The sequence below is a fragment of the Bufo bufo genome, chromosome 2 (assembly GCF_905171765.1).
Source record: "Bufo bufo chromosome 2, aBufBuf1.1, whole genome shotgun sequence".
NCBI classification, from domain to species: domain Eukaryota; kingdom Metazoa; phylum Chordata; class Amphibia; order Anura; family Bufonidae; genus Bufo; species Bufo bufo.
In genome coordinates, this window is record NC_053390.1 from 86,444,317 (window position 1) to 86,470,555 (window position 26,239).

General features: G+C 43.8%; 1 protein-coding gene across 1 annotated transcript; it reads left to right on the forward strand.

The window, feature by feature from the left end:
• Positions 1 to 2,032: 2,032 nt before the first annotated feature.
• Positions 2,033 to 24,859, forward strand: CCL28 (C-C motif chemokine ligand 28). Its single transcript, XM_040421277.1, has 3 exons — positions 2,033 to 2,227; positions 21,663 to 21,789; positions 24,605 to 24,859. Exons 1-3 carry the CDS (start codon positions 2,167 to 2,169, stop codon positions 24,795 to 24,797), a joined length of 381 nt encoding a protein of 126 aa, XP_040277211.1. The 5' UTR covers positions 2,033 to 2,166; the 3' UTR covers positions 24,798 to 24,859.
• The last annotated feature ends 1,380 nt before the right edge of the window (positions 24,860 to 26,239 follow it).

Sequence of the window (26,239 nt, forward strand, 5' to 3'; positions counted from 1 at the left end):
ACTTTGGCATACTCCTCCCCGACAAGCGTCCCCGTCACCATGGGAACGCCTGTGGGTTAGAATATACCATCGGATCTGAGTTTTCACGATCTCAGGGAAAACTCAGATCCGATGGTATTTTCTAACCCACAGGCGTTCCCATGGTGACGGGGACGCTTGTCGAGGAGGAGTATGCAAACGACCATACAGATTGGAAAAAAAAAAGGTGAATATTCTAAATAACGAATATATTCCCTATATTGCTATATATTAGTTTTTTAGAATATTCGTCTTTTTTTCCATATGAAAACATGATTCCTTCCTGCTTAAAGAGGACCTTTCACTAGAATAAAACATCTAAACTAACTATACAGACATGGAGAGCGGCGCCCAGGGATCCCCCTGCACTTACTGTTATACCTGGGTGCCGCTCCGTTCTCCCGGTATAGCCTCCGGTATCTTCATAGTTAGGCTCCACCCAGGGGAACCTGCCGGGGTCTCCTTCTCCCATGCTGTAGCGCTGGCCAATCGCAGCGCTCCGCTCATAGCCTGAGAGAAAAAAAAGCCTCAGGCTATGAGCTGAGCGCTGTGATTGGCCAGCGCTACAGCATGGGAGAATGAGACGCCGGCAGGTTCCCCTGGGTGGAGCCTAACTATGAAGATACCGGAGGCTATACCGGGCGAACGGAGCGGCACCCAGGTATAACAGTAAGTGCAGGGAGATCCCTGGGCGCCGCTCTCCATGTCTGTATAGTTAGTTTAGATGTTTTATTCTTTAAGTTGCTTGTGGGCGAATGACTCATTGACCCACAATAAAGAAGCAGGGAGGAATCATGTTTTCAGATATAGTTTTCAGTTAAAAAATGACGAATATTCGATATAGCGAATATATAGCAGTATATTCTAAATATTCGCAAATTAGCAAAGTTGCGATATTCGCGATTAATATTCGCTATTCGAATATTTGCGCTCAACACTAATATGGAGCTGGAAGGATTTATCAGTGGGTTATACGATGAATCTAAAGAGAGACTATCTGATATTGGTTTGGATATTCTTAATGTTGGATTCCAAAATGTGATTGAAAGTGGTTGGGGTGCTTTTTAGCCATTCAGCTTCGCTATATGGCGGTGTGGAGTAAAGTCGCCTAGGGGCGGACTAGTTGTGTTGGTTTATTCATATATAATTTGTTATTGGTTTAATTATTGAGTGATTATATAATATTTCAGGTAACATTAGGCACCGTGGCCATCTATAATCCAGTAATAAAAGCTTATTGATTCTTAATTGTGTAATTAGTTATTTGTTAAGATAATTGTTCTGATTAATTGGGATCTATGACACCATGGCCAAACTATGTTTGCGAATGCAAATAGGGAGGACATGGTGTCATGAACCCCCTATTTACATGGGCAATTAACACATTAATTATTATTACTCACCGGATTTAGATGGAACAGGCGGAGGAATCTGATTGGTGGATCATCTTCATCAGTTGGTCTCGTTCAGGAACCTATAAAGGAAGAAAAGAGATCGTTATTGCGCACTCACGTAAGTGGCAAGAGAAGGAAGTCCATTTCAGTAGCATCGGGGAGTAAAGTCTGGAGCAGGTGTTCCAGCTCTGCTGTGCCCATGGATTCAGAGACCCATTATTGCGTCTGCTGCGGTCTTCTAGATCATGCATTATTGCCGCCATTCTGCTCACCTCTTCTTCCAGAGCGTCATTAGCATCAATAAGGGCACTATGTAGGCAGTGAGCTCCACCATTTGTTCTTCGAGGTGCGCCATCTGTGAAAGCTCACGTTGGATTTCGCTCTCCATGCAGGGGGCTGTGGGAATATGTGTCTCCTAAGCTAAGCTTTAGGGGGGCCCTGCATTATCACCTGTCCAGTAGACAGATGATAGAGGGAAAACCCCACAAAACATGAGATACTGTCACTTTGTGCTGACTTATGTCTTTTCCCTATATACAGAACAATAGGGAGGGGGTATGGCGCCTGTTGGTAAAGCTATGTCATTGTAGAACATGGGATCTGTGCAGCATCTACAGAGGAATGTGTATAATAAATCACGTAGGTAAAATCCAGGTGTGGCCTCACCTCAGGGAGCTGTGAACGGACTGGGAGGGACAGACCTGTACATGTAGAGCGCTGGGAGAAAAGTGGGACTTTGTTCTTCTTCAGTGGAATGAACATGACTGCTGTGCGGCTGGCAGCTGCGCTCCTCTGTCTGCTGTATGCCTCTGAGGGTAAGACGTCTATGTTATACTCCTAGCCAAGGAAAAGCTAAGTGTGAACTCGACCAGAGGAAAGGCATTATCTATCTGGCTACAGTATCTCACAAAAGTGAGTACACCCCTTACATTTTTGTAAATATTTTATTACGCTTGATACCATCTGAACCAAATAAGTTTATCTTGGTCTCATCAGACCTCAAGACATGGTTCCAGTAATCCATGTCCTTAGTCTGCTTGTCTTCAGCAAACTGTCTGCAGGGTTTCTTGTGCATCATCTTTAGAAGAGGCTTCCTTCTGGGACAGAAGCAGTGTGTAACGTATGGTCTGAGCACTGATAGGCTGACCCTCCACCCAGGGCCGATCCTAGGGTCACAGGCGCCTGGGTGCAGAAATATTTCTGGCGCCCCCACATGGGCGTGGTTATCTTACTAACTCCTCCCCTTTACAATGTTTCTATGGCAACAACTTCAGCCCCCAACTTCAGCCCCACCAATTTGCTTTGACAATAACTTAGTCAACGGCTTTGACAAGTCAAAATAAATGTCATGTGCCAGTAGCCAGAGCCCCCCCATATCATGTGCCAGTAGCCAGAGCCCCCCATATCATGTGCCAGTAGCCCCCCTTATGTGCCAGTAGCCCCCCTATGTGCCAGTAGCCCCCCTTATCATGTGCCAGTAGACCCCCTTATCATGTGCCAGTAGCCCCCCTTATCATGTGCCAGTAGCCCCCCATATCATGTGCCAGTAGCCAGAGCCCCCCCCTTATCATGTGCCAGTAGCCAGAGCCCCCCCCCATATCATGTGCCAGTAGCCAGATCCCCCCCATTATCATGTGCCAGTAGCCAGAGTGCCCCCATATCATGTGCCAGTAGCCAGAGTGCCCCCATATCATGTGCCAGTAGCCCCCCATATCATGTGCCAGTAGCCCCCCTTATCATGTGCCAGCCCAGTAGTCCCCCCTTATCATGTGCCAGCCCAGTAGTCCCCCCTTATCATGTGCCAGCCCAGTAGTCCCCCCTTATCATGTGCCAGCCCAGTAGTCCCCCCTTATCATGTGCCAGCCCAGTAGCCCCCCTTATCATGTGCCAGCCCAGTAGTCCCCCCTTATCATGTGCCAGCCCAGTAGTCCCCCCTTATCATGTGCCAGCCCAGTAGCCCCCCCTTATCATGTGCCAGCCCAGTAGCCCCCCTTATCATGTGCCAGCCCAGCCCAGTAGTCCCCCCTTATGTGCCAGCCCAGTAGCCCCCCTTATGTGCCAGCCCAGTAGCCCCCCTTATCATGTGCCAGCCCAGTATTGTACCTATATAAAAAAATAAAAAAAAATAATACACTTATACTTACCTCCAGCAATGCGATGCGATGCAGGCCGCCTCTTCCGTCTGTGTCCCTCGCTATACGGCTCAGGCGACGCGATGACGTCATCGCGCCGCCTGCACCGGCCTCTGATAGGCTGCCAGCACTAAGCCGGCAGCCTATCAGAGGAACAGGAGGGGACACACCTCTCCCTCCTCTGCCGCAGCACAGGCATCTGTATTGCCGTCCTGAGGACGGCAATACAGATGACTATGGAGATGAGCGCTTCCGCAATGGAGGCGCTCATCTCCTGCTCTGCCCTGCCGCCGGCCGCCGCCGCCCCCACTTGTCACCAGGGCCGCGGCCTTGCGGCACTCAGGCTTGCCGGGCCACCGGGAAATTTCCCGCTATCCCGGCAGGCCAGTCCGGCCCTGCGCTCGGCGCCTTTCGGGTGACAGCGCTGGGGTGCGGGGCACCCACTGCACCCCATGTAGGATCGGCCCTGCCTCCACCCCTCTAACCTCCGCAGCAATGCTGGCACCACTCATACATCTATTTTGAAAAGACAACCTCTGGATATGACACTGAGGACGTGCACTCAACTTCTTTGGTCGACCATGGTGAGGACTGTTCTGGGTGGAACATGTCTTGTTAAACCACTGTATGGTCTTGCCCACCGTGCTGCAGCTCAGTTTCAGGGTGCTGGCAATCTTCTTATAGCCCAGGCCACCTTTATGTAGAGTAACAATTCTTTTTTCGAGATCCGCAGAGAGTTCTTTGCCATGAGGTGCCACGTTGAACTTCCAATAACCAGGATGAGAGAGTGTGAGAGCGATAACACCAAATTTAACACACCTGTTCCCCATTCACACCTGAGACCTTGTAACACTAACAAGTCACATGACACTGGGCAGGGAAAAAGGCTAATTGGGCACAATTTGGGCACATTTTCACTTAGGGGTGTACTCACTTTTTTTTGTATCAAAGTGTCAGATCTTCTGTGTTGTCCTATGAAAAGATAGAATAAAATATTTATAAAAATGTGAGGGGTGTACTCAGTTTTGTTGCCAGCGGCTTAGACATTAATGGCAATGTGGTGAGTTATTTTGAGGGCAAATTTACACTTATACAAGCTGTACCCTGACTGCTTTACATTGTATCAAAGTGTCGGATCTTCTGTGTTGTATAATAAAAATATTTACAGAAATGTGAAGGGTGTACTCAGTTTTGTGAGATACTGGATCTATCTGTCTAATTATTAGATAGATTTTACTAGAATATGCAGGTAAAGTTCACACCGTGTCTGGCTGGAACCTCAAGAAATATTTAGATGTTTATTGTAAATTATGGTTAGGTTTCCATGAGGCACATTTATTTTAGAAGCGTGTCCCTGTGGCATGTGTTGGCAGGTTTATGTCTGTAAACCTTTTCTTTTTTTACATTTTTGTTGCTGTCATTGAGCTGTTCTTTCATCACCTATAGCTACTAGTGTTGACCCTATGGCCCCTTTCACATGAGCGATACGGATTTTGTCAGGATCTGTTCAGGAAAAAACTTGTGGTTTTGCATTCAAATTCAATCACCCTTTTTTTGTGTTCAGAGTGTGCAGGTTTTTTTCTGTCCAGGTTGCATGCATTTTTTCCACACGTGAAGAAAACCCTACAACCCCTACCAACCATTTAAAAAACACATTACATCCGGATGTCTTCTGTTTTTCACACAAGTCCCATTCATTTCAATGGGGCAGAGCTGCGTGAAAAATGCACAATATAGAACAGTGTTTCCCAACCAGTGTGCCTCCAGCTGTTGCAAAACTACAACTCCCAGCATGCCCGGACAGCCTTTGGCTGTGCGGGCATGCTGGGAGTTGTAGTTTTGCAAAAGCTGGAGGCACACTGGTTGAGAAACACTGATATAGAAGATGCAGATGGTGAGTGATAAATGACGCTTGTGTGCACAGACCCATTGAAACGAATGGTCAGGATTCAGTCCGGATGCTAAGCGTTCACTACACACATCACATCCGGACGGAAAACTCGCTCATGTGAAAGAGGCCTAAAAGTTTCAAGTAAAATAAAATTACTGCAATAAAGGTTGTTGGGACTTGTGGTGGAGGGTGAAATAGCTGCAGATCTATATATCTATGTATATATAGGTACAGTTAGGTCCATAAATATTGGGACATCAACACAATTAAAAAATGTTTGGCTCTATACACCACCACAACGGATTTAAAGGAACAAGATGTGCTTTATCTGCAGACTGTCAGCTTTCATTTGAGGGTATTTACATCCAAATCAGGTGAACGGTGTAGGAATTACAACAGTTTGCATATGTGCCTCCCACTTGTTAAGGGACCAAAAGTAATGGGACAGAATAATAATCATAAATCAAACTTTCACTTTTTAATACTTGGTTGCAAATCCTTTGCAGTCAATTACAGCCTGAAGTGTGGAACGCATAGACATCACCAGACGCTGGGTTTCATCCCTGGTGAAGCTCTGCCAGCTTCACCAGGGATGAAACCCAGCGTCTGGTGATGTCTATGCGTTCCACACTTCAGGCTGTAATTGACCGCAAAGGATTTGCAAACAAGTATTAAAAAGTGAAAGTTTGTCTCAGTTCCTGCTTGTTCTTGGGGCATTTTCCCTTCAGTTTTGTCTTAACCACTTGCCATCTGGGCCATTTGCCCCCTTCCTGACCAGGCCAAATTTTGCAAAACTGACATATCTCACTTTATGTGGTAATAACTTTGGAACGCCTTTATTTATCCAAGTCATTCAGAGATTGTTTTCTCGTGACACATTGTACTTCATGATAGTCATAAATTTGAGTCAAAATATTTCACCTTTATTTATGAAAAAATCCCAAATTTACCCAAAAATTTGAAAAATTCGCAATTTTCTAAATTTCAATTTCTCTGCTTTTAAAACAGAAAGTGATACCTCATAAAATATTTATTATTTAACATTCCCCATATGTCTACTTTATGTTGGCATAATTTTGGAAATGTCATTTTATTTTTTTAGGACGTTAGAAGGCTTAGAAGTTTAGAAGCAATTCTTTAAATTTTTAAGAAAATTGCCAAAACCCACTTTTTAAGGACCAGTTCAGGTATGAAGTCACTTTGTGGGGCCTACATAGTGGATACCCCCATAAATGACCCCATTGTAGAAACTACACCCCTCAAGGTATTCAAAACCGATTTTACAAACTTTGTTAACCCTTTAGGCGTTCCACAAGAATTAAAGGAAAATGGAGATCAAATTTTTTAATTTCACTTTTTTGGCAGATTTTTCATTTTAATCAATTTTTTTCTTTAACACATCGATGGTTAACAGCCAAACAAAACTCAATATTTATTACCCAGATTCTGCGGTTTACAGAAACACCCCACATGTGGTCATAAACTGCTGTATGGGCACACGGCAGGGCGCAGAAGAAAAGGAACTCCACATGGTTTTTAGATGCCATGTCCCATTTGAAGCCCCCTGATGCACCCTTACAGTAGAAACTCCCAAGAAGTGACCCCATTTTGGAAACTAGGGGATAAGGTGCCAGTTTTATTAGTACTATTTTTGGGTACATATGATTTTTTGATCATTCATTATAACACTTTATGGGGCAAGGTGACCAAAAAATTGGTTGTTTTAGCACAGTTTCTATTTATTTATTTTTACAGCGTTCACCTGAGGGGTTCAGTCAAGTGACATTTTTATAGAGCAGATTGTTACGGACGTGGCGATACCTAATATGTATACTTTTTCTCATTTATTAAAGTTTTACACAATAATAGCATTTTTGAAACAAAAAAATTATGTTTTAATGTGTCCATGTTCTGAGAGCTATAGTTTTTTTATTTTTTGAGAGATTTTCTTATGTAGGGGCTCATTTTTTGCGGGATGAGGTGACGGTTTTATTGGTACTATTTTGTGGGACATACGCATTTTTGATCACTTGGTGTTGCACCTTTTGTGATGCAAGGTGACAAAAATTGCTTGTTTTGACACCGTTTTTTTTTTTTTTTTTACGGTGTTCACCCGAGGGGTTAGGTCATGTGATATTTTTATAGAGCTGGTTTTTACGGACGCGGCAATACCAAATATGTCTATTTTATTTTATTTTTTCTATTTTAAATTATTATTTTTTTATTCCTTACTTGGGAACTTTTTTTTTTTTTACATGTGAAACTTTATTTTATTTTATTTTTTCAACCCTTTATTTTTTTTTATTTTTTTTTACACTTTTCGTCCCCCATAAGGTCATACAAGACCTCTGGGGGACATTTGCTTCACTTTTTCTTTTTTTTTTCACTGTTGATTTCTCCTGTAACTGGGGCTGACATAGTAGCCCCAGTTACAGGACAAATACACCCCTATAGAGGCTGTACAGCAGCAATCCTGCGCTGTACAGCCTCACAGCAGGGCTGATCGAGGTCTCTGAGAGACCTCACACAGCCCCTGCACACTCCGGTCACGGCGGTCACATGACCGCCGGGCCGGAACAGGAAGCGCACTGCGCTTCCTTCTCTGCAGACACAGCGCTCGGTGAGCGCTGTGTCTGCAGCGATCGTGAAGGCAGGGACACCTGGGAACTGTCCCTGCCTTGTCTTAGGGTTGCCCTGCTGTCACTGACTATTAGCGTGCAGCTGCTATTTCTGACAGGACGTTCTAAAACGTGCTGTCAGAAATAGACGTCCACGTTTATAGTCTATGGGCGGACGTGAAGCGGTTAAGCACATACTTGGTGCTGCCTGAGGCAAAAATTAAAACGACCCTCCCCATGCCAAATTCTTGATCTAACCCCTTCCCTCCAGCCAGAGGTGTAACTTGACCAGCATGAACTTTCTATAATACCAGTGTCTTCTTATGTGGCACCAGGGTCTTTGGGCCCCCTCAGGCTCCTGGGCCCGGTAGCGACTGCTACCTCTGCACCCCCTATAGCTACGCCCCTGGCTTTGGGTCATTGTCCATCTGCACTGTGAAGCGCCGTCCAATGAGTTCTGAAGCATTTGGCTGAATATGAGCAGATAATATTGCCCGAAACACTTCAGAATTCATCCTGCTGATTTTGTCAGCAGGCGCATCAACAATAAATACAAGAGAACCAGTTCCATTGGCAGCCATACATGTCCACGCCATGACACTACCACCACCATGCTTCACTGATGAGGTGGTATGCTTAGGATCATGAGCAGTTCCTTTCCTTCTCCATACTCTTCTCTTCCCATCACTCTGGTACAAGTTGATCTTGGTCTCATCTGTCCATAGGATGTTGTTCCAGAACTGTGAAGGCTTTTTTAGATGTCGTTTGGCAAACTCTAATCTGGCCTTCCTGTTTTTGAGGCTCACCAATGGTTTACATCATGTGGTGAACCCTCTGTATTTACTCTGGTGAAGTCTTCTCTTGATTGTTGACTTTGACACACATACACCTACCTCCTGGAGAGTGTTCTTGATCTGGCCAACTGTTGTGAAGGGTGTTTTCTTCACCAGGGAAATAATTCTTCGGTCATCCACCACAGTTGTTTTCCGTGGTCTTCCGGGTCTTTTGGTGTTGCTGAGCTCACCGATGCGTTCCTTCTTTTTAAGAATGTTCCAAACAGTTGTTTTGGCCACGCCTAATGTTTTTCCTATCTGTCTGATGGATTTGTTTTGTTTTTTTCAGCCTAATGATGGCTTGCTTTACTGATAGTGACAGCTCTTTGGATCTCATCTTGAGAGTTGACAGCAACAGATTCCAAATGCAAATAGGAGACTTGAAATTAACTCTGGACCTTTTATCTGCTCATTGTATTTGGGATAATGAGGGAATAACACGCACCTGGCCATGGAACAGCTGAGAAGCCAATTGTCCCATTACTTTTGGTTCCTTAACAAGTGGGAGGCACATATGCAAACTGTTGTAATTCCTACACCATTCACCTGATTTGGATGTAAATACCCTCCAATTAAAGCTGACAGTCTGCAGTTAAAGCACATCCTGTTCGTTTCATTTCAAATCCATTGTGGTGGTGTATAGAGCCAAAAAATGTTAGAATTGTGTCGATGTCCCAATATTTATGGACCTAAATGTATAAAAATATTGGCAGTTAGATATTGCCATCCCCCCTGTCAGTTGGGTGCATCCCTACACACACTGACGATGTTAGCACTGATTGGACAGCATATTTAGGGACATGCCCCACAACAATTTCAGGAGGAATAACAGAGGGATTCTACAATGCAGAAAGCTAAGAAATTATGTTTCAGAAAGTAATTTATTGGGGAATACAAGTTTTTTACTAAACTGACACGACTTTGCTGACCACACTGACCAATTCCAAATCTTTAGTCACCAGGTATGTCATGACTGACCAGCATCTAGTAAATTAGTGAAGAGTTAAATTATTTATATCGCTTCGATGGGTCCTTAACCCCTTAGTGACCACATATTCGCCTTTTTACATTGTTTACGAAGGGGCCTTGGGTTAAGCTGCCGCCTTATTACAGTTCCCTACTCTGGAGAGCAGGAGCTGAGCTCTCTCATGACAGTCGGGCACCAGCTCCATGGTCTGAATCTGCAGAAGTGTCGATCCTGACTGCTTAGCCCCTTCGATGCAGCAAACCTGTGTGACATCTGTGTGACATCCGTTTTTTTGAGAATCCATTGTAACAATGCCTGTCCTTGTCAGCAAAACAGACAAGAATAGGACATGTTCCATTTTTGGGTGGAACGGACTTGCCAACATACGGGTATGGAATGCACACGTTTGTTTTGCGGCCGCATTGAAATGAATTCCGCATACGGGCCGCATAAAAAACGGAATGGACACGGACAAAAAATACCTTTGTGTGCATGAGCCCTAATACAGAGTTCAGGTTTTTCATGCTTACTAGCAATGGGGAGGAAGATGTTGGGGGGGGGGGGGGGGGGGGGGGATACTCAAATATAACCCTTCGGTTCCCACATGCAGTGGGGTTGTCTATTTTCTATCATCAGCACTTGATGCCTGTTAAAGGGAACCTGTCATCAATGTTATGCTAACCTCACTGAGGGCAGCATAAAATAGTGACAGAAATGCCGATGTCAGCGGTGTGTCACTCATGAGCTAAAAGTAAGTGGTTGCCGAGAACCAGCATCATAATCATTGCAGACTGGGCCTGGAGAAGAGTCACATCTACCTGAGAAGAGTCCTGGTTATTCATAGTCTCCTGCTCTCTCCGCCCTTCAGCTGATGATTGGCAGTTCTCTCCTAGAGAAAAAGGGAGAAAACTAGGTAGAAGACTGTCAGTCATCAGCAGGTGGGCAGGAGAGCAGGAATTCATGAATAACCAGGACTCTTCTCAGGTGGCCGGGACTCTTCTCCAGGCCTGATCTGCAATGATTGTGATGTTGGTTCTCGGCAACCACTTACTTTTAACTTATAAATGACAGACCGCTGAAATCATCTCACCTGTCTCTACTTTATACTGCCGTTAGTATGGGCAGCATAAAGTTGATGACAGGTTCCCTTTAAATACTAAATACAAAAAAATATAAATAAATCTATTCTAGTAAATGAATAAAGAAATAAATAAATGAATAAAATGAATGAATACATAAATTAGCCTTATAATTTGCAGATTGTTATGTTTACCAGTGTAGCGGAATCATTTCTCTGTACCACAGCATTTCCTTTTAAGATGCAAAACAGGACGGTGCACGCCAACGCACAAAGCCGTGATTTTAGATTTTATAATGAAATTAGGCCTGGTTCGGGGTGGAAGCGATGAAGCAAGGCCCATTGTTTTCCTTGAATTGTTTCCCCCTCAGGGATTGTTGTACTTTATTTCTTAGAAAAAAAGATAAATAAATACTATAAAATAAAATAAAAATGTACTGTATGTTTTGACCTATAAGATGCACTTTTTCCCCCCCAAAGTGGGGGTAAAATATCAGTGCGTCTTATGAGGTGAATACTATTGAGCGCTTCCATTATGGAAGCAATCATTCGTACAGGAGGAACGGGAAGCGGTGAATACAGTACTCCCCGTGCTGTGTACTCACCGCATTTTGGTCTTCGGCCGCTCGCTGTGCTGTGACTGCACACCGTGTGAGGACGTTGGTGCGCTGTGAGCTTACGCTGTGTGCATTGGGTCACAGCACAGTACACAGCAGGAAGAAGAAGAGCGCTGGATATGAGGAGCGGCAGCGACGACCGAAGTAGGAGAGATAAGTTGATATTTTTTTTTTCCATCTGACCTGAGCATGGGGGTCATTCACATAGAGGTCTGATTGGGGGACTTATGGAGGTCAAATTGGGGGGTCATTCACATGCTGGTCTGATCTGAGGTCTAATTTGGAGACTTATTGAGGTCTGATTGGTGGTCATTCACATGGAGGTCTGATCTGAGGTCTGATTGGGGGACTTATTAACATTGGGGGTTTGTTCTGAGGTCTGATTAATATTGGGAGTCTGATAAAAAATATTTTTTCTTATTTTCCTCTAAAACCTAGTTGCCGTCTTATGGGCAGGTGCATCTAATAAGGTGAAGAATACGGTAGTTTTTTTTTTTTACATTTCTGTTCTTAAGTTTCTCGTGCCATAACTATTTAAAGCCATAACTATTTAAAGGGTCTGGTACTGGTGAGCAGAGAGAAGGATGCTGTGCTACTGCCTGCGCAGGTGCCTCTCAAAGAGCTGATTGGCGGGGGTCCCGGATGTCAGACCCCCACAATCAGATACTGATGACCTAGCTATCCTGAGGAAAGTTCATCAGTATAAAGGCTCATGCACGCAAATGTATTTTTGCTCTGCATCCGATTCACATTTTTTGCAGGTCGGATGTGGACCTATTCCCTTCAATGAGGCCATGAAAGATACGGACAGCACACAGTGTGCTGTCCGTATCTGTATGTCCGTTCTGCAGCCCCGCAAAAAAAAATAGGGCGTGTCATATTCTCCGTTTTGCAGACAAGGATAGGACAGTTTGATAGAGGCCAGGACGTTCCTTTACGCAAAATGTGGAAAACACACGGGCGGTATTGCGGATCCGCTATTAGCGAACCGCAAAAATGGAAATGGTCGTGTGCATGAGGCCTAAAACTCCTGGAACACCCTTTGGCTGAGGAGTGGCTGAATAGGGGCTTGTCTTTTGCAGGATGAGTTCTAGATATTATTACTACTATTTTCATTTTTACAATTTATACTTTAGGGAATTGTGAATCTTTGATTGCTTCTGTAATTCTATGAAGTATGTAGTATATTATTATTGCCTGTCATGGTACTCCATCTGGAATGCCCTAATAGAAAAGTGTGGCAGATCTCATAGTAAAGCATTGGCCCCCACAATCAGCTACGGGGGGCAATGAGCTGGCAGAGGAAGCCCCTCTCTCCTTCAAATACCTTAGAAATGAAAGTTTTACACAGGAACACAGAGACAAGACGTGATTATCAGCAGACATGACGGCCCAGAGCAATCTGACAAGCTTTACAAGCCTTACCTATTTCAGAGAGGAGACACAGTGTGCCCGGAACAAGACATTAGACAAGCACGTCACATCCCAGTAGGCAAATAAGGTCTGAACTCCTAACAAGTAGTGAGCTGTTAGTTTTGGGTGGAATTTTCTTTTAAAGGAAGCCATGCGCCTAAGGACGGGTTCACATCGCTGTTTAGTTTTTCATTCTTCTGATCTGTCAGAAGAGTAGAAAAATAAACAAAAAATTGATCCTGTTATGCTTAGTTATGCACATTTTGCATCTGTTTTAGCTATTTCCATCTGAGATCCGTTATTTTAGACAAAAATAATAATAATTTGTGTAGAACTTTTTTTTTTCTGTCTAAAATAACAGATCTCAGATGGAAATGGCCAAAACAGATGCAAATTGTGCATAACTGAGCATAACGGATGCTTAAAATACAGGATCCATTTTTTGTTTATTTTTCTACTCTTCTTAGATTAGAAGAATGAAAAACTAAACTATGATTTTTCGGCTGCTGCCCTGTCTGAGGCAGTAACTGTCCCAGTTACAGTGGAAAACAGCCCCCCTGGGGGCATAGCACACTACTAGTGCTGATCAGGGTCTGCTAAGACCCTGCTGCTCTGTTGTAGCCCCGAGACGGATCCTCTAGAGAAAGCTGCTCAGCTGCTTCCTGTATTCACTACATAGCACTCATTGAGGGCTATGCACCCTGCACAGGAGAGGGCAGAAGGTGTAATAAACTGCTTCTGTCTTCTCCTCTGGGTCCCCGCTGTCACTGACAGATTGCCGGTTTCAGGAGTTTTAATCCAAGCACTTTACAATGCTAGGATTAAAGACCGGCATTTACATATATACATGCTAACTGCATGAGGCATAGGCAGTCAGCATGTATATATACAGATGTCGTGAAGGTTTTAAGATACTTTTGCATATGCAATGGTTGAGGTAGACATTGACATTTTAGGCACTGACTCTTTTAACTTTATCCACTTCAGCCCCCCTAGCTTAAACACCCTTAATGACCAGGCCACTTTTTACACTTCTGACCTACACTACTTTGACCGTTTATTGCTCGGTCATGCAACTTACCACCCAAATGAATTTTACCTGCTTTTCTTCTCACTAATAGAGCTTTTATTTGGTGGTATTTCATTGCTGCTGACATTTTTACTTTTTTTGTTATTAATCGAAATTTAACGATTTTTTTTGCAAAAAATGACATTTTTCACTTTCAGTTGTAAAATTTTGCAAAAAAAATGACATCCATATATAAATTTTTCTCTAAATTTATTGTTCTACATGTCTTTGATAAAAAAAAAAATGTTTGGGTAAAAAGAAAATGGTTTGGGTAAAAGTTATAGCGTTTACAAACTATGGTACAAAAATGTGAATTTCCGCTTTTTGAAGCAGCTCTGACTTTCTGAGCACCTGTCATGTTTCCTGAGGTTCTACAATGACCAGACAGTACAAACACCCCACAAATGACCCCATTTCGGAAAGTAGACACCCTAAGGTATTCGCTGATGGGCATAGTGAGTTCATAGAACTTTTTATTTTTTGTCACAAGTTAGCGGAGAATGATGATTTTTTTTTTTTCTTACAAAGTCTCATATTCCAATAACTTGTGACAAAAAATAAAAACTTCCATGAACTCACTATGCCCATCACGAAATACCTTGGGGTATTTTAGGGGCCCAAATGAGTGCAAAGTAGTTTGAAATCAAAATCTGTAAAAAATGGCCGGTGAAATCCGAAAGGTGCTCTTTGGAATGTGGGCCCCTTTGCCCACCTAGGCTGCAAAAAAGTGTCACACATGTGGTATTGCCATACTCAGGAGAAGTTGGGCAATGTTTTTTGGGGTGTCATTTTACATATGCCCATGCTAGGTGAGAGAAATATCTTGGCAAAAGACAACTTTTCCCATTTTTTTATACAAAGTTGGCATTTGACCAAGATATTTATCTCACCCAGCATGGGTATATGTAAAATGACACCCCAAAACACATTGCCCAACTTCTCCTGAATACGGTAATACCACATGTGTGACACTTTTTTTGCAGCCTAGGTGGGCAAAGGGGCCCACATTCCAAAGAGCACCTTTAGGATTTCACCGGTCATTTTTTACACATTTTGATTTCAAACTACTTACCACACATTAGGGCCCCTAGAATGCCAGGGCAGGATAACTACCCCACAAGTGACCCCATTTTGGAAAGTAGACACCCCAAGGTATTCCGTGAGGGGCATGGCGAGTTCCTGGAATTTTTTATTTTTTGTCACAAGTTAGCGGAAAATGATGATTTTTTTATTTTATTTTTTTCGTACAAAGTCTCATATTCCACTAACTTGTGACAAAAAATCAAAACTTCCATGAACTCACTATGCCCATCACGAAATACCTGGGGGTGTCTTCTTTCCAAAATGGGGTCACTTGTGGGGTAGTTATACTGCCCTGGCATTTTAGGGGCCCGAATGCGTGAGAAGTGGTTTGAAATCAAAATCTGTAAAAAATGGCCGGTGAAATCCGAAAGGTGCTCTTTGGAATGTGGGCCCCTTTGCCCACCTAGGCTGCAAAAAAGTGTCACACATCTGGTATTGCCGTACTCAGGAGAAGTTGGGCAATGTGTTTTGGGGTGTCATTTTACATATACCCATGCTGGGTGAGATAAATATCTCGGTCAAATGCCAACTTTGTATAAAAAAATGGGAAAAGTTGTCTTTTGCCAAGATATTTCTCTCACCCAGCATGGGTATATGTAAAAAGACACCCCAAAACACATTGCCCAACTTCTCCTGAGTACGGTGATACCAGATGTGTGACACTTTTTTGCAGCCTTGGTGGGCAAAGGGGCCCACATTCCAAAGAGCACCTTTCGGATTTCACCGGCTATTTTTTACAGATTTTGATTTCAAACCACTTCTCACGCATTCGGGCCCCTAAAATGCCAGGGCAGTATAACTACCCCACAAGTGACCCCATTTTGGAAAGAAGACACCCCCAGGTATTTCGTGATGGGCATAGTGAGTTCATGGAAGTTTTTATTTTTTGTCACAAGTTAGTGGAATATGAGACTTTGTAAGAAAAAAAAAAAATAATCATCATTTTCCGCTAACTTGTGACAAAAAATAAAAAATTCTAGGAACTCGCCATGCCCCTCACGGAATACCTTGGGGTGTCTTCTTTCTAAAATGGGGTCACTTGTGGGGTAGTTATACTGCCCTGGCATTCTAGGGGCCCTAATGTGTGGTAAGTAGGTAAATGACCTGTGAAATCCTAAAGGTGCTATTTGGAATGTGGGCCCCTTTGCCCACCTAGGCTGCAAAAAAGTGTCACACATGTGGTATCGCCGTATTCAGGAGAAGTTGGGCAATGTGTTTTGGGGTGTCTTTTTACATATTCTCATGCTGGGTGAGAGAAATATCTCGGCAAAAGACAACTTTTCCCATTATTTATACAAAGTTGGCATTTGACCAAGATATTTATCTCACCCAGCATGGGTATATGTAAAATGACACCCCAAAACACATTGCCCAACTTCTCCTGAGTACGGCGATACCAGATGTGTGACACTTTTTTGCAGCCTAGATGCGCAAAGGGGCCCACATTCCTTTTATGAGGGCATTTTTAGACATTTGGATCCCAGACTTCTTCTCACGCTTTAGGGCCCCTAAAATGCCAGGGCAGTATAAATACCCCACATGTGACCCGATTTTGGAAAGAAGACACCCCAAGGTATTCAATGAGGTGCATGGCGAGTTCATAGAATTTTTTTTTTTTTGGCACAAGTTAGTGGAAAATGATTTATTTTTATTTTTTCTCACAAAGTCTCCCTTTCCGCTAACTTGGGACAAAAATTTTAATCTTTCATGGACTCAATATGCCCCTCACGGAATACCTTGGGGTGTCTTCTTTCCGAAATGGGGTCACATGTGGGGTATTTATACTGCCCTGGCATTCTAGGGGCCCTAAAGCGTGAGAAGAAGTCTGGAATATAAATGTCTAAAAATTTTGTAAGAAAAAAAATAAATAATCCGCTAACTTGGGCCAAAAAAATGTCTGAATGGAGCCTGACAGGGGGGTGATCAGGAAGTCTATATGGGGTGATCACCCCCCTATAAGGCTCCATTCAGATGTCCGTATGTGTTTTGCGGATCCGATCCATGTATCCGTGGATCCGTAAAAAACATACGGACATCTGAATGGAGCCTTACAGGGGGGTGATCAATGACAGGGGGGTGATCACCCCCCTGTCATTGATCACCCCCCTATAAGGCTCCATTCAGATGTCCATATGTGTTTTGCGGATCCGATACATGTATCCGTGGATCCATAAAAAACATACGGACATCTGAATGGAGCCTTACAGGGGGGTGATCAATGACAGGGGGGTGATCAGGGAGTCTATATGGGGTGATCACCCCCCTGTCATTGATAACCCCCCTATAAGGCTCCATTCAGATGTCCGTATGTGTTTTGCGGATCCGATCAATGTATCCGTGGATCCGTAAAAAACATACGGACATCTGAATGCAGCCTTACAGGGGGGTGATCAATGACAGGGGGGTGATCAGGGAGTCTATATGGGGTGATCACCCCCCTGTCATTGATCACCCCCCTATAAGGCTCCATTCAGATGTCCGTATGTGTTTTGCGGATCCGATCCATGTATCCGTGGATCCGTAAAAAACATATGGACATCTGAATGCAGCCTTACAGGGGGGTGATCAATGACAGGGGGGTGATCAATGACAGGGGGGTGATCAGGGAGTCTATATGGGGTGATCACCCCCCTGTCATTGATCACCCCCCCTATAAGGCTCCATTCAGACGTCCGTATGTGTTTTGCGGATCCGATCCATGTATCCGTGGATCCGTAAAAAAACATACGGACATCTGAATGTAGCCTTACAGGGGGGTTATCAATGACAGGGGGGTGATCAGGGAGTCTATATGGGGTGATCACCCCCCTGTCATTGATCACCCCCCTATAAGGCTCCATTCAGATGTCCGTATGTGTTTTGCGGATCCGATCCATGTATCCGTGGATCCGTAAAAAACATATGGACAGTTCATGTTGGCATTCATGGTTCTCTCAATGAACTGTAGCTCCCCACAGCCAGCAGCACTCATGCAGCCCCAAACCATGACACTCCCCATGCTTGACTGTAGGCAAGACACACTTGTCTTTATACTCCTCACCTGGTTGCCGCCACACACGCTTGTCACCATCTGAACAAAAGAAGTTTATCTTGGTCTCATCAGACCACAGGATATGGTTCCAGTAATCCATGTCCTTAGTCTGCTTGTCTTCAGCAAGCTGTCTGCAGGGTTTCCTGTGCATCATCTTTAGAAGAGATTTCCTTCTGGGACGACAACCAAGCAGACCAATTTGATGCAGTGTGTGGCAAATGGTCTGACCACTGACAGGCTGACCCCCCACCCCTCTAACCTCTGCAGCAATGATGGCACCACTCATACATCTATATTGAAAAGACAACCTCTGGATATGACACTGAGGACGTGCACTCAACTTCTTTGGTCGACCATGGTGGGGGCTGTTCTGAGTGGAACCTGTCTTGTTAAATCAATTTTCAGTTTCTTATCGCATAGGCCATCTTAATGTAGAGCAACAATTGCTTTTTTCAGATCCTCAGAGTTATTTGCCATGAGGTGCCACGTTGAACTTCCAGTGACCAGTGTGAGAGCGATAACACCAAACTTAACACACCTGCTCCCCATTCACACCTGAGACCTTGTAACACTAATGAGTCACATGCCCCCGGGGAGGAAAAACAGCTAATTGGGCACAATTTGGTCATTTTCACTTAGGGGTGTACTCACTTTTAGTCAAATTGATGTTTGGTACCAGCGCTGGAAAAAAAGGGGGAATAGATAATTTGTTACGTTATGCTAGTTGACAGTTACTTTATTCCAGCAGGACAATGACTTAGTCAGGTAAAATGTACGGCGGGTATGCGGTCCAGCGGTGTGGTAGGATAACTTGCAGTGCTTCTTGCTCAACCTCAGAGCGCGTATGCCGCCCCGGCCGGTGGCTAGCGTGCGCGCAAAGGAGCTATGTTGGTACAAGGTTCCGGAGCGTGTAGCGTGACGTCACGACAGACCTACGGAGAGATCCAGAGACCAAAAAGCGATCCTACGCGTTTCGAAGCCTACGGGCTTCTTCGTGAGGGATAATTGCTATGTTTGTTCCCTGGATTAAATAGGTGCCCGGTCCCTATGGCAACTGCTATAGTTTTCCTCATCAGGATTCCCGCATAGAGTCCTACATGGATAGGTGGTAACATACGATTATTTGCAGCAGACAGTGGTCAGAGTTCCATAAGTTTTCCAATGATGGTAATTCAAAATGCAAATAATTCCATCTCTCGATTTAGGCCATTTGGTGCTAAAGTGTTCAATCTAAATATCCATTTACTTTCACATCTTGACATCTGTTTAATAATGTCTCCACCTCTCATATTTAGTTTAACTTTTTCGATACCCCCAAAGAAAGAACCGGTAAAGTTCCCTGCGTGGTATTGGGCGTAATGACGGGACAGGGGATGACCGTCATACTTTTTCTTTATATTGTTTAGATGTTCCCCCATCCTAATTCTTAGTTCTCGTTTGGTTCGGCTCACATATATTTTAAGACAGGGACATTTAATAAAATATATCACTCCACGAGTATTACATGAAATGTAATGGTTAATTTTATATTTATGGTGATTGTCCCCTATTTCTGTAATGGGGAATTTTATTGTACCATATTTAATTCTCCTACAGTTTTTGCACAGTTTGCATGGGAAGAAACCCTTTTGTGTTAAATGACTCAACTTATTTTTTTGGGGTGGTTTCACGGTAGGCGCTATCATAGTACTCAGATTTGAAGCCTTCCTAAATATGAAGGTAGGATTTTTAGGGATCCTATCACCTATCAATTTATCTTGTCGCAACATTTCCCAGTGTTTTCTGACAATTCTTTTGAGGGTTACTGCCCCTTCACTATATGTGGTGATTATCGGGATTTTAATAGGGGCATTAGTGCAGTCTCTTTTAATGGTTTTTGCGGGGTCCTGCATTTTGTCCTTCAGTAGTAGGTTTCGATCTACCTCTCTAATATGTTTAATGGTTGGTTCTAAGTCCTCCATTTTGTACCCCTTCTCAATGAATTTAGTGTTTAGATCTCTGATTTCTTCCTCAAAATGACCAATATCTGTGCAATTCCTACGTATCCTGATGTATTGGCTACGAGGGATATTAATGAGCCACGTCGGTAAATGGCAACTTCTAAGAGGGGTATAACTGTTACAATCAGTGGGCTTACAGTAACACAAAAGGGTTTCTTCCCATGCAAACTGTGCAAAAACTGTAGGAGAATTAAATATGGTACAATAAAATTCCCCATTACAGTAATAGGGGACAATCACCATAAATATAAAATTAACCATTACATTTCATGTAATACTCGTGGAGTGATATATTTTATTAAATGTCCCTGTCTTAAAATATATGTGGGCCGAACCAAACGAGAACTAAGAATTAGGATGGGGGAACATCTAAACAATATAAAGAAAAAGTATGACGGTCATCCCCTGTCCCGTCATTACGCCCAATACCACGCAGGGAACTTTACCGGTTCTTTCTTTGGGGGTATCGAAAAAGTTAAACTAAATATGAGAGGTGGAGACATTATTAAACAGATGTCAAGATGTGAAAGTAAATGGATATTTAGATTGAACACTTTAGCACCAAATGGCCTAAATCGAGAGATGGAATTATTTGCATTTTGAATGACCATCATTGGAAAACTTATGGAACTCTGACCACTGTCTGCTGCAAATAATCGTATGTTACCACCTATCCATGTAGGACTCTATGCGGGAATCCTGATGAGGTAAACTATAGCAGTTGCCATAGGGACCGGGCACCTATTTAATCCAGGGAACAAACATAGCAATTATCCCTGACGAAGAAGCCCGTAGGCTTCGAAACGCGTAGGATCGCTTTTTGGTCTCTGGATCTCTCCGTAGGTCTGTCGTGACATCACGCTACACGCTCCGGAACCTTGTACCAACATAGCTCCTTCGCGCGCACGCTAGCCACCGGCCGGGGAGGCATACGCGCTCTGAGGTTGAGCAAGAAGCACTGCAAGTTATCCTACCACACCGCTGGACCGGATACCCGCCGTACATTTTACCTAACTAAGTCATTGTCCTGCTGGAATAAAGTAACTGTCAACTAGCATAAAGTAACAAATTATCTATTCCCCCTTTTCCAGCGCTGGTACCAAACATCATTTTGACTATCTTTGTATATTTTTTGGATCGGAGCAGCCGATATCCATCCAGGTACCTAGCAGCGGCTCTATCTGCCTTAGCGCATATAGAGATAATTAAACAGCGACAGCGCAGGCACAACTATATACATGTGTACTCACTTTTGTTGCCAGCGGTTTAGACATTAATGTGCTGAGTTATTTTGAGGGCACAGCGAACTCACACTTATACAAGCTGTACACTGACTGCTTTACATTGTATCAAAGTGTCAGATCTTCAGTGTTGTGCCATGAAAAGATAGAATAAAATATTTCCAAAAATGTGAGGGGTGTACTCAGTTTTGTGACATTCCGTATGTGAAGGCCTTACTGTGTTTTTATGCAGTTTTTATTTTATTTTATTTGACTTTTACTGTTTTTACTTCATCAGCATTTTCTTTTCCAAGTACAAGATGTTGCACCCAACTGGGAGAAAACATTTCGAAAACTCTTCTGAAGAAAGTGAAGAGTTATGAAATTCAGAAACGGGACGGTACTTGTCACCTCCAAGCTGTGCTGTAAGTATTGTGTGTAATAACTGAACTATGCAGATACAAAAAGCTTGAATGGGGGAGCAAGTCCTTTGTCCCTATTTGCCCCCAGTCCCGACTAACACTAGAACATTTAAAAGTGATGTCTCACTTCAGCAAAAGGCATTTATCATGTAGATAAAGTTAATACAAGGCACTTACTATTGTATTGTGATTGTCCATATTGTCTTCTTCGTTGGCTGGAATCATTTTTCCATCATATTATATACTGCTTGCTTCCAGGGGTTATGACCACCGCTGCAGTGCAGATCCAAGGGGGCTGGGATGGGAGCTGCTGTGCATGTGTGCTTATGTGCGCTCCCATGGTCCTGGCACTTTTTACTATAATGTGTAAGCGTGACCACCTCTGCTTGATTGCAGCTGGTCATAACCAGGGCCGGCGTCAGCACCCGGCATACCCGGGCAAGTTCCGGGGCCCACTGCGCTGCTATGAGCGCTTCCATCAATACAGATGGAAGGGCTCATTGCTGAAGCGCAAGGAACTTAGTCACATGAAAGCCTATTTCAGCAGCATGCAGAATCCGGCTGCCGCTTTCCCCCTTACAAGCTTCCATGCTGTGGACAGGGTGGCCAGACGTCCGGTTTTAGGCCGGACAGTCCGGTTTTCTGGCTTCCTGTCCTCCGTCCGGCGCAGGGCCTGGACGATCTCAGAGATGTCCACCTTTTCTGTAGCTCTCCCTCAGACAGCCGCACTGTGCAGTCTGAGTGTGAGCTGCAGCAACTGACTAAGGCTTCTCTCACCCCCAGTCAGTCACTGGAGCCGCAGACATGGCTCCCTGTGGCTGACTGAGGGGGAGAGAAGCACCCCGGCTGCCCCCAGCTCACCTTCCCCTCACCTCCCTGCTTCCCTCTCCTCCCCCCGTTTTTTTCGTGGCCGGCAATAGGGTGTGTGTGTGGCTTCCCTGAGGCAGGGGCGTGGCTTCACCGAGGTGGGCATAGTTTGGGACGTGGCCGGTTAGGCTTTCTTGGGTGAAGCCAGTGGCCACCCTAGCTGTGGAGCTTCAGACACGCCCCCTCTTCATTCCAGCAGAGCAGCACCTTACCTTACAAGCTTCAGACATGCCCCCACTACACAGGACGTGCTGCCTGGTACTGCCTCATTAAGCAGTTTGCCTCCAGGACACCTGCCCCTGGCCCCATATCCAGTCACTATATGGCGGTGTTATCCAGTTACTGTATGGCGGTTTTATCTGGTCACTGTATGGAAGTATCCAGTCACTGAATGGTGGTGTTATCCAATAACTGTATGGCCATAACTGTATCCCCCTTCCCTGCCCACGCCACCTTTTTTAGACCTGGCATGAGTGGGGAAAAGTTGCAGATTGCTGACCACCAGGACCAGGCTGTGCTCTGTCAGTACATGGCGGCCTCCCCTCTCTGCTTCGCTTTGTACTATTGCTTATTCTGGCACTAAGGCTGGGTTCACATCACATTTTTGCCATTTAATGTATACCAAAAACATGCAGAAAGTAGGCAGCGCTCACCTGTACCCGGTAATCAAGAAGCACGGACACAGCCTGGACTCGGCTGTACAACTTGCAAAATGAAGGTAGGCGAAAGGTCCAGCTTCTAAAAATAATACTTTATTCCAGCGGTAAAATTTCCATACACAGGACAATGGTACACGATCTATGCGTTTTGGACCCCAAAATTACGGTCTTTACTCCTACCTTCATACCAAAAACATATACATTAACAGATGCCTCAGATTGATGCCATACAGTGGCGGCCGTTCACCATACAGGTCCATAGTAAAATAAACCATATATGTTAACGTATGTATTTTTTTGCTGGACTCTGCAGGATTTGTATACATCAAACGGATAGAAAAACTTGATGTGAACCCACTGGGGGGGTGGGGGAAGGGTTCGTACAAAAATTTGCTGTGGGGGACTGTCAGTTCTAGCTAGTGAGGGCCCCTTACACAGTATAATGACCCCCAGTGACCCCCATACAGTATAATGACCCCCAGTGCCCCCTTTATACAGTATAAGCCCCAGTGTGGGGGCCACTGGGGGGTCATTATTCTGAATGGAGGGCCACTGTGGGTTCATTATACTGTTTATAATGAGATTTATCACCCCAAGGGCCCACATTAACCTGGAGCCGACCCTGGTCATAACTATGGAAACGAGCAGTGTATAATTCAGGTTTGGAGTCCAAGACAAAGTTCATTGGACGTACTATCTCTTAAGAGCAATTAGAAGTTACAGCAAAGCAAGAATGTGCAGTAAATGAAATACAATTATTTAACAACATACAAAATGCCTAGTTGCAGTATTTACCTATAGCCACAGTAGGCCTGTGCCTATAGGCAGACCCTGGGGAAAGGCATCCGCTAAATGGCTGTTTCAAGTGGTCCCATTCAGTACCATAGCCGGCGAGTTTAATTGGATATGGGTCAAACACCCACTATTTTACTTTCTGACCTATAGGCCCCTTTCACACGAGCGAGTTTTCACTGATGGTTGCTAGGAGATGTTGTTTGTAAACCTTCAGTTTTTTATCACGCGTGTGAAAAAGGCATCAAAATTGCACTCGCACGAAAAAAACTGAACAACCGAACGCAATCGCAGTCAAAACTGACTGAACTTGCCTGCAAAATGGTGCGAGTTTCACTGAACGCACCCTGAACGCATCCGGTGCCAATCCGTCACGCTCGTGTGAAAGAGGCCATAGTTGCAAGAAAAGGTGAACTCTGAAATTACCTGGAACGACCCTCCTATTCTGAGTAGGTGCAATGTCTGAATGACTTCTTGCAATGTGTTTTTCTATTTTTCAGCCTGCACTTGAAACATAGGACGCTATGCATTAGTCCTAAGAATAAGCGGGTACAGCAGTGGATCGTAACTCAGCATAAGAAAAGTTCTGTCAATCAGGAACCCACCAAGAATTACACAGGCAGAAAAAAAAGACGAGGCAATTCAAAGAACAAGAAGAAAAAGATGAAGGACAGAAAGAAAAAACGGATTTAATTGTTATCAATGCTCCATCTGGACTGTGTATAAAAATGTGCATAAAAATTAACATTTTTCTACAAGCTTTATTCGCCAATTTATTCACATTTCAGCTGGAAAATCTGCTCAACGAAATTCACCATTTACAATGATAGAAAACAATCAGATTTTAAAAAAATAGAACATGTTCCGCACCGCAGCTCCGGATTAAGGACCCATTCAAGTGAATTGGTCCGCATCCGTGATGCGGGGAGCACACGGCCGATGCCCACATATTGCGGACCCGCTGTTTGCGGGCAACGGCCATGTGCATGAGGCCTCAGGGTGCTGCAATATGAAGAAGCTTTAAAGGGGTTATCAGAGACTAAAAAATGTACCGCGTATGCCCAGGTTCTCACACTTAACATACTTACCTGGGACAGGGACGAGCCTCCAAATTTGTGCCAATAAAAACTACAGCTTGTCCTGAAAAAAATTACTTCTCACACAGCTCAGTCAACAAAATATAAATAAATTAAAAGGTTATGGCTCTTAAAAACCATTTCAGCAAATTCTACATTAGAAAATCCAGGTGCTGCTCCTTCCCTTCTGAGCCCTGGCATGTGCCTAAAAAAGTGCAATGGCCCACAAATGGGGTCTTTACTGTATTAAGGAGAAAATGGGCAAGAAATTGTGGTGAGATATTCTTTTTTTATCCCTTGTGAAAATGAAAGTTTGGGCCTAAAACATCCATTTTCTTGTAAAAAAAAAAGTAATTTTTTTCATTTCACAGCCAAGTGTTCATAAATTTTACGAAACGCTTGTTGGGTCAAAGTGCTCACTACACTTGTTAAAAATTCCTTGGGTGGTGTAGTTTCCAAAATGTGGTCACTTTTTGGGGGGTTTTCACTGTAGGGGTACCTCAGGGTGTCTTCAAATGCTACATGGTGCCCAAAGACCATTTCAGCAAAATCTGCCCTCCAAAAACCTTATGGCGCTCCTTCCCTTCTGAGATCTGCCATGTGCCCAGCAGTTTACGACCACATATGGGTACTTCTGTAAACTGCAGAATCAGGGTAATAAATATGGAGGTTTGTTTTGCTGTTAACCCTTGCTTTGTTAAAGGAAAAATGGATTAAAATGGAAAATCTGCAAAAAATTTCACCTCCATTTTATTTAATTTTTTGTGTAACACCTAAAGGGTTAACTACATTTCTAAAATCTGTTTTGAATAAATTGGGGGGTGTAGTTTCTATAATGTGGTCATTTATGGGTGGTTTCTTATTATGTAAGCTCCTCAAAATGACTTTAAATCTGAATTGGTCCTTAAAAAGTTGATTTTGGAAATAGATTTATTTGGGGGTCATTTATCAAACTGGTGTACAGTAGAACTGTATTATATTAGCAACCAATCAGATTCTACGTTTCATTTTCTAAAGGAGCTGTGAAAAATGAAAGGTGGAATCTGATTGGTTGCTATG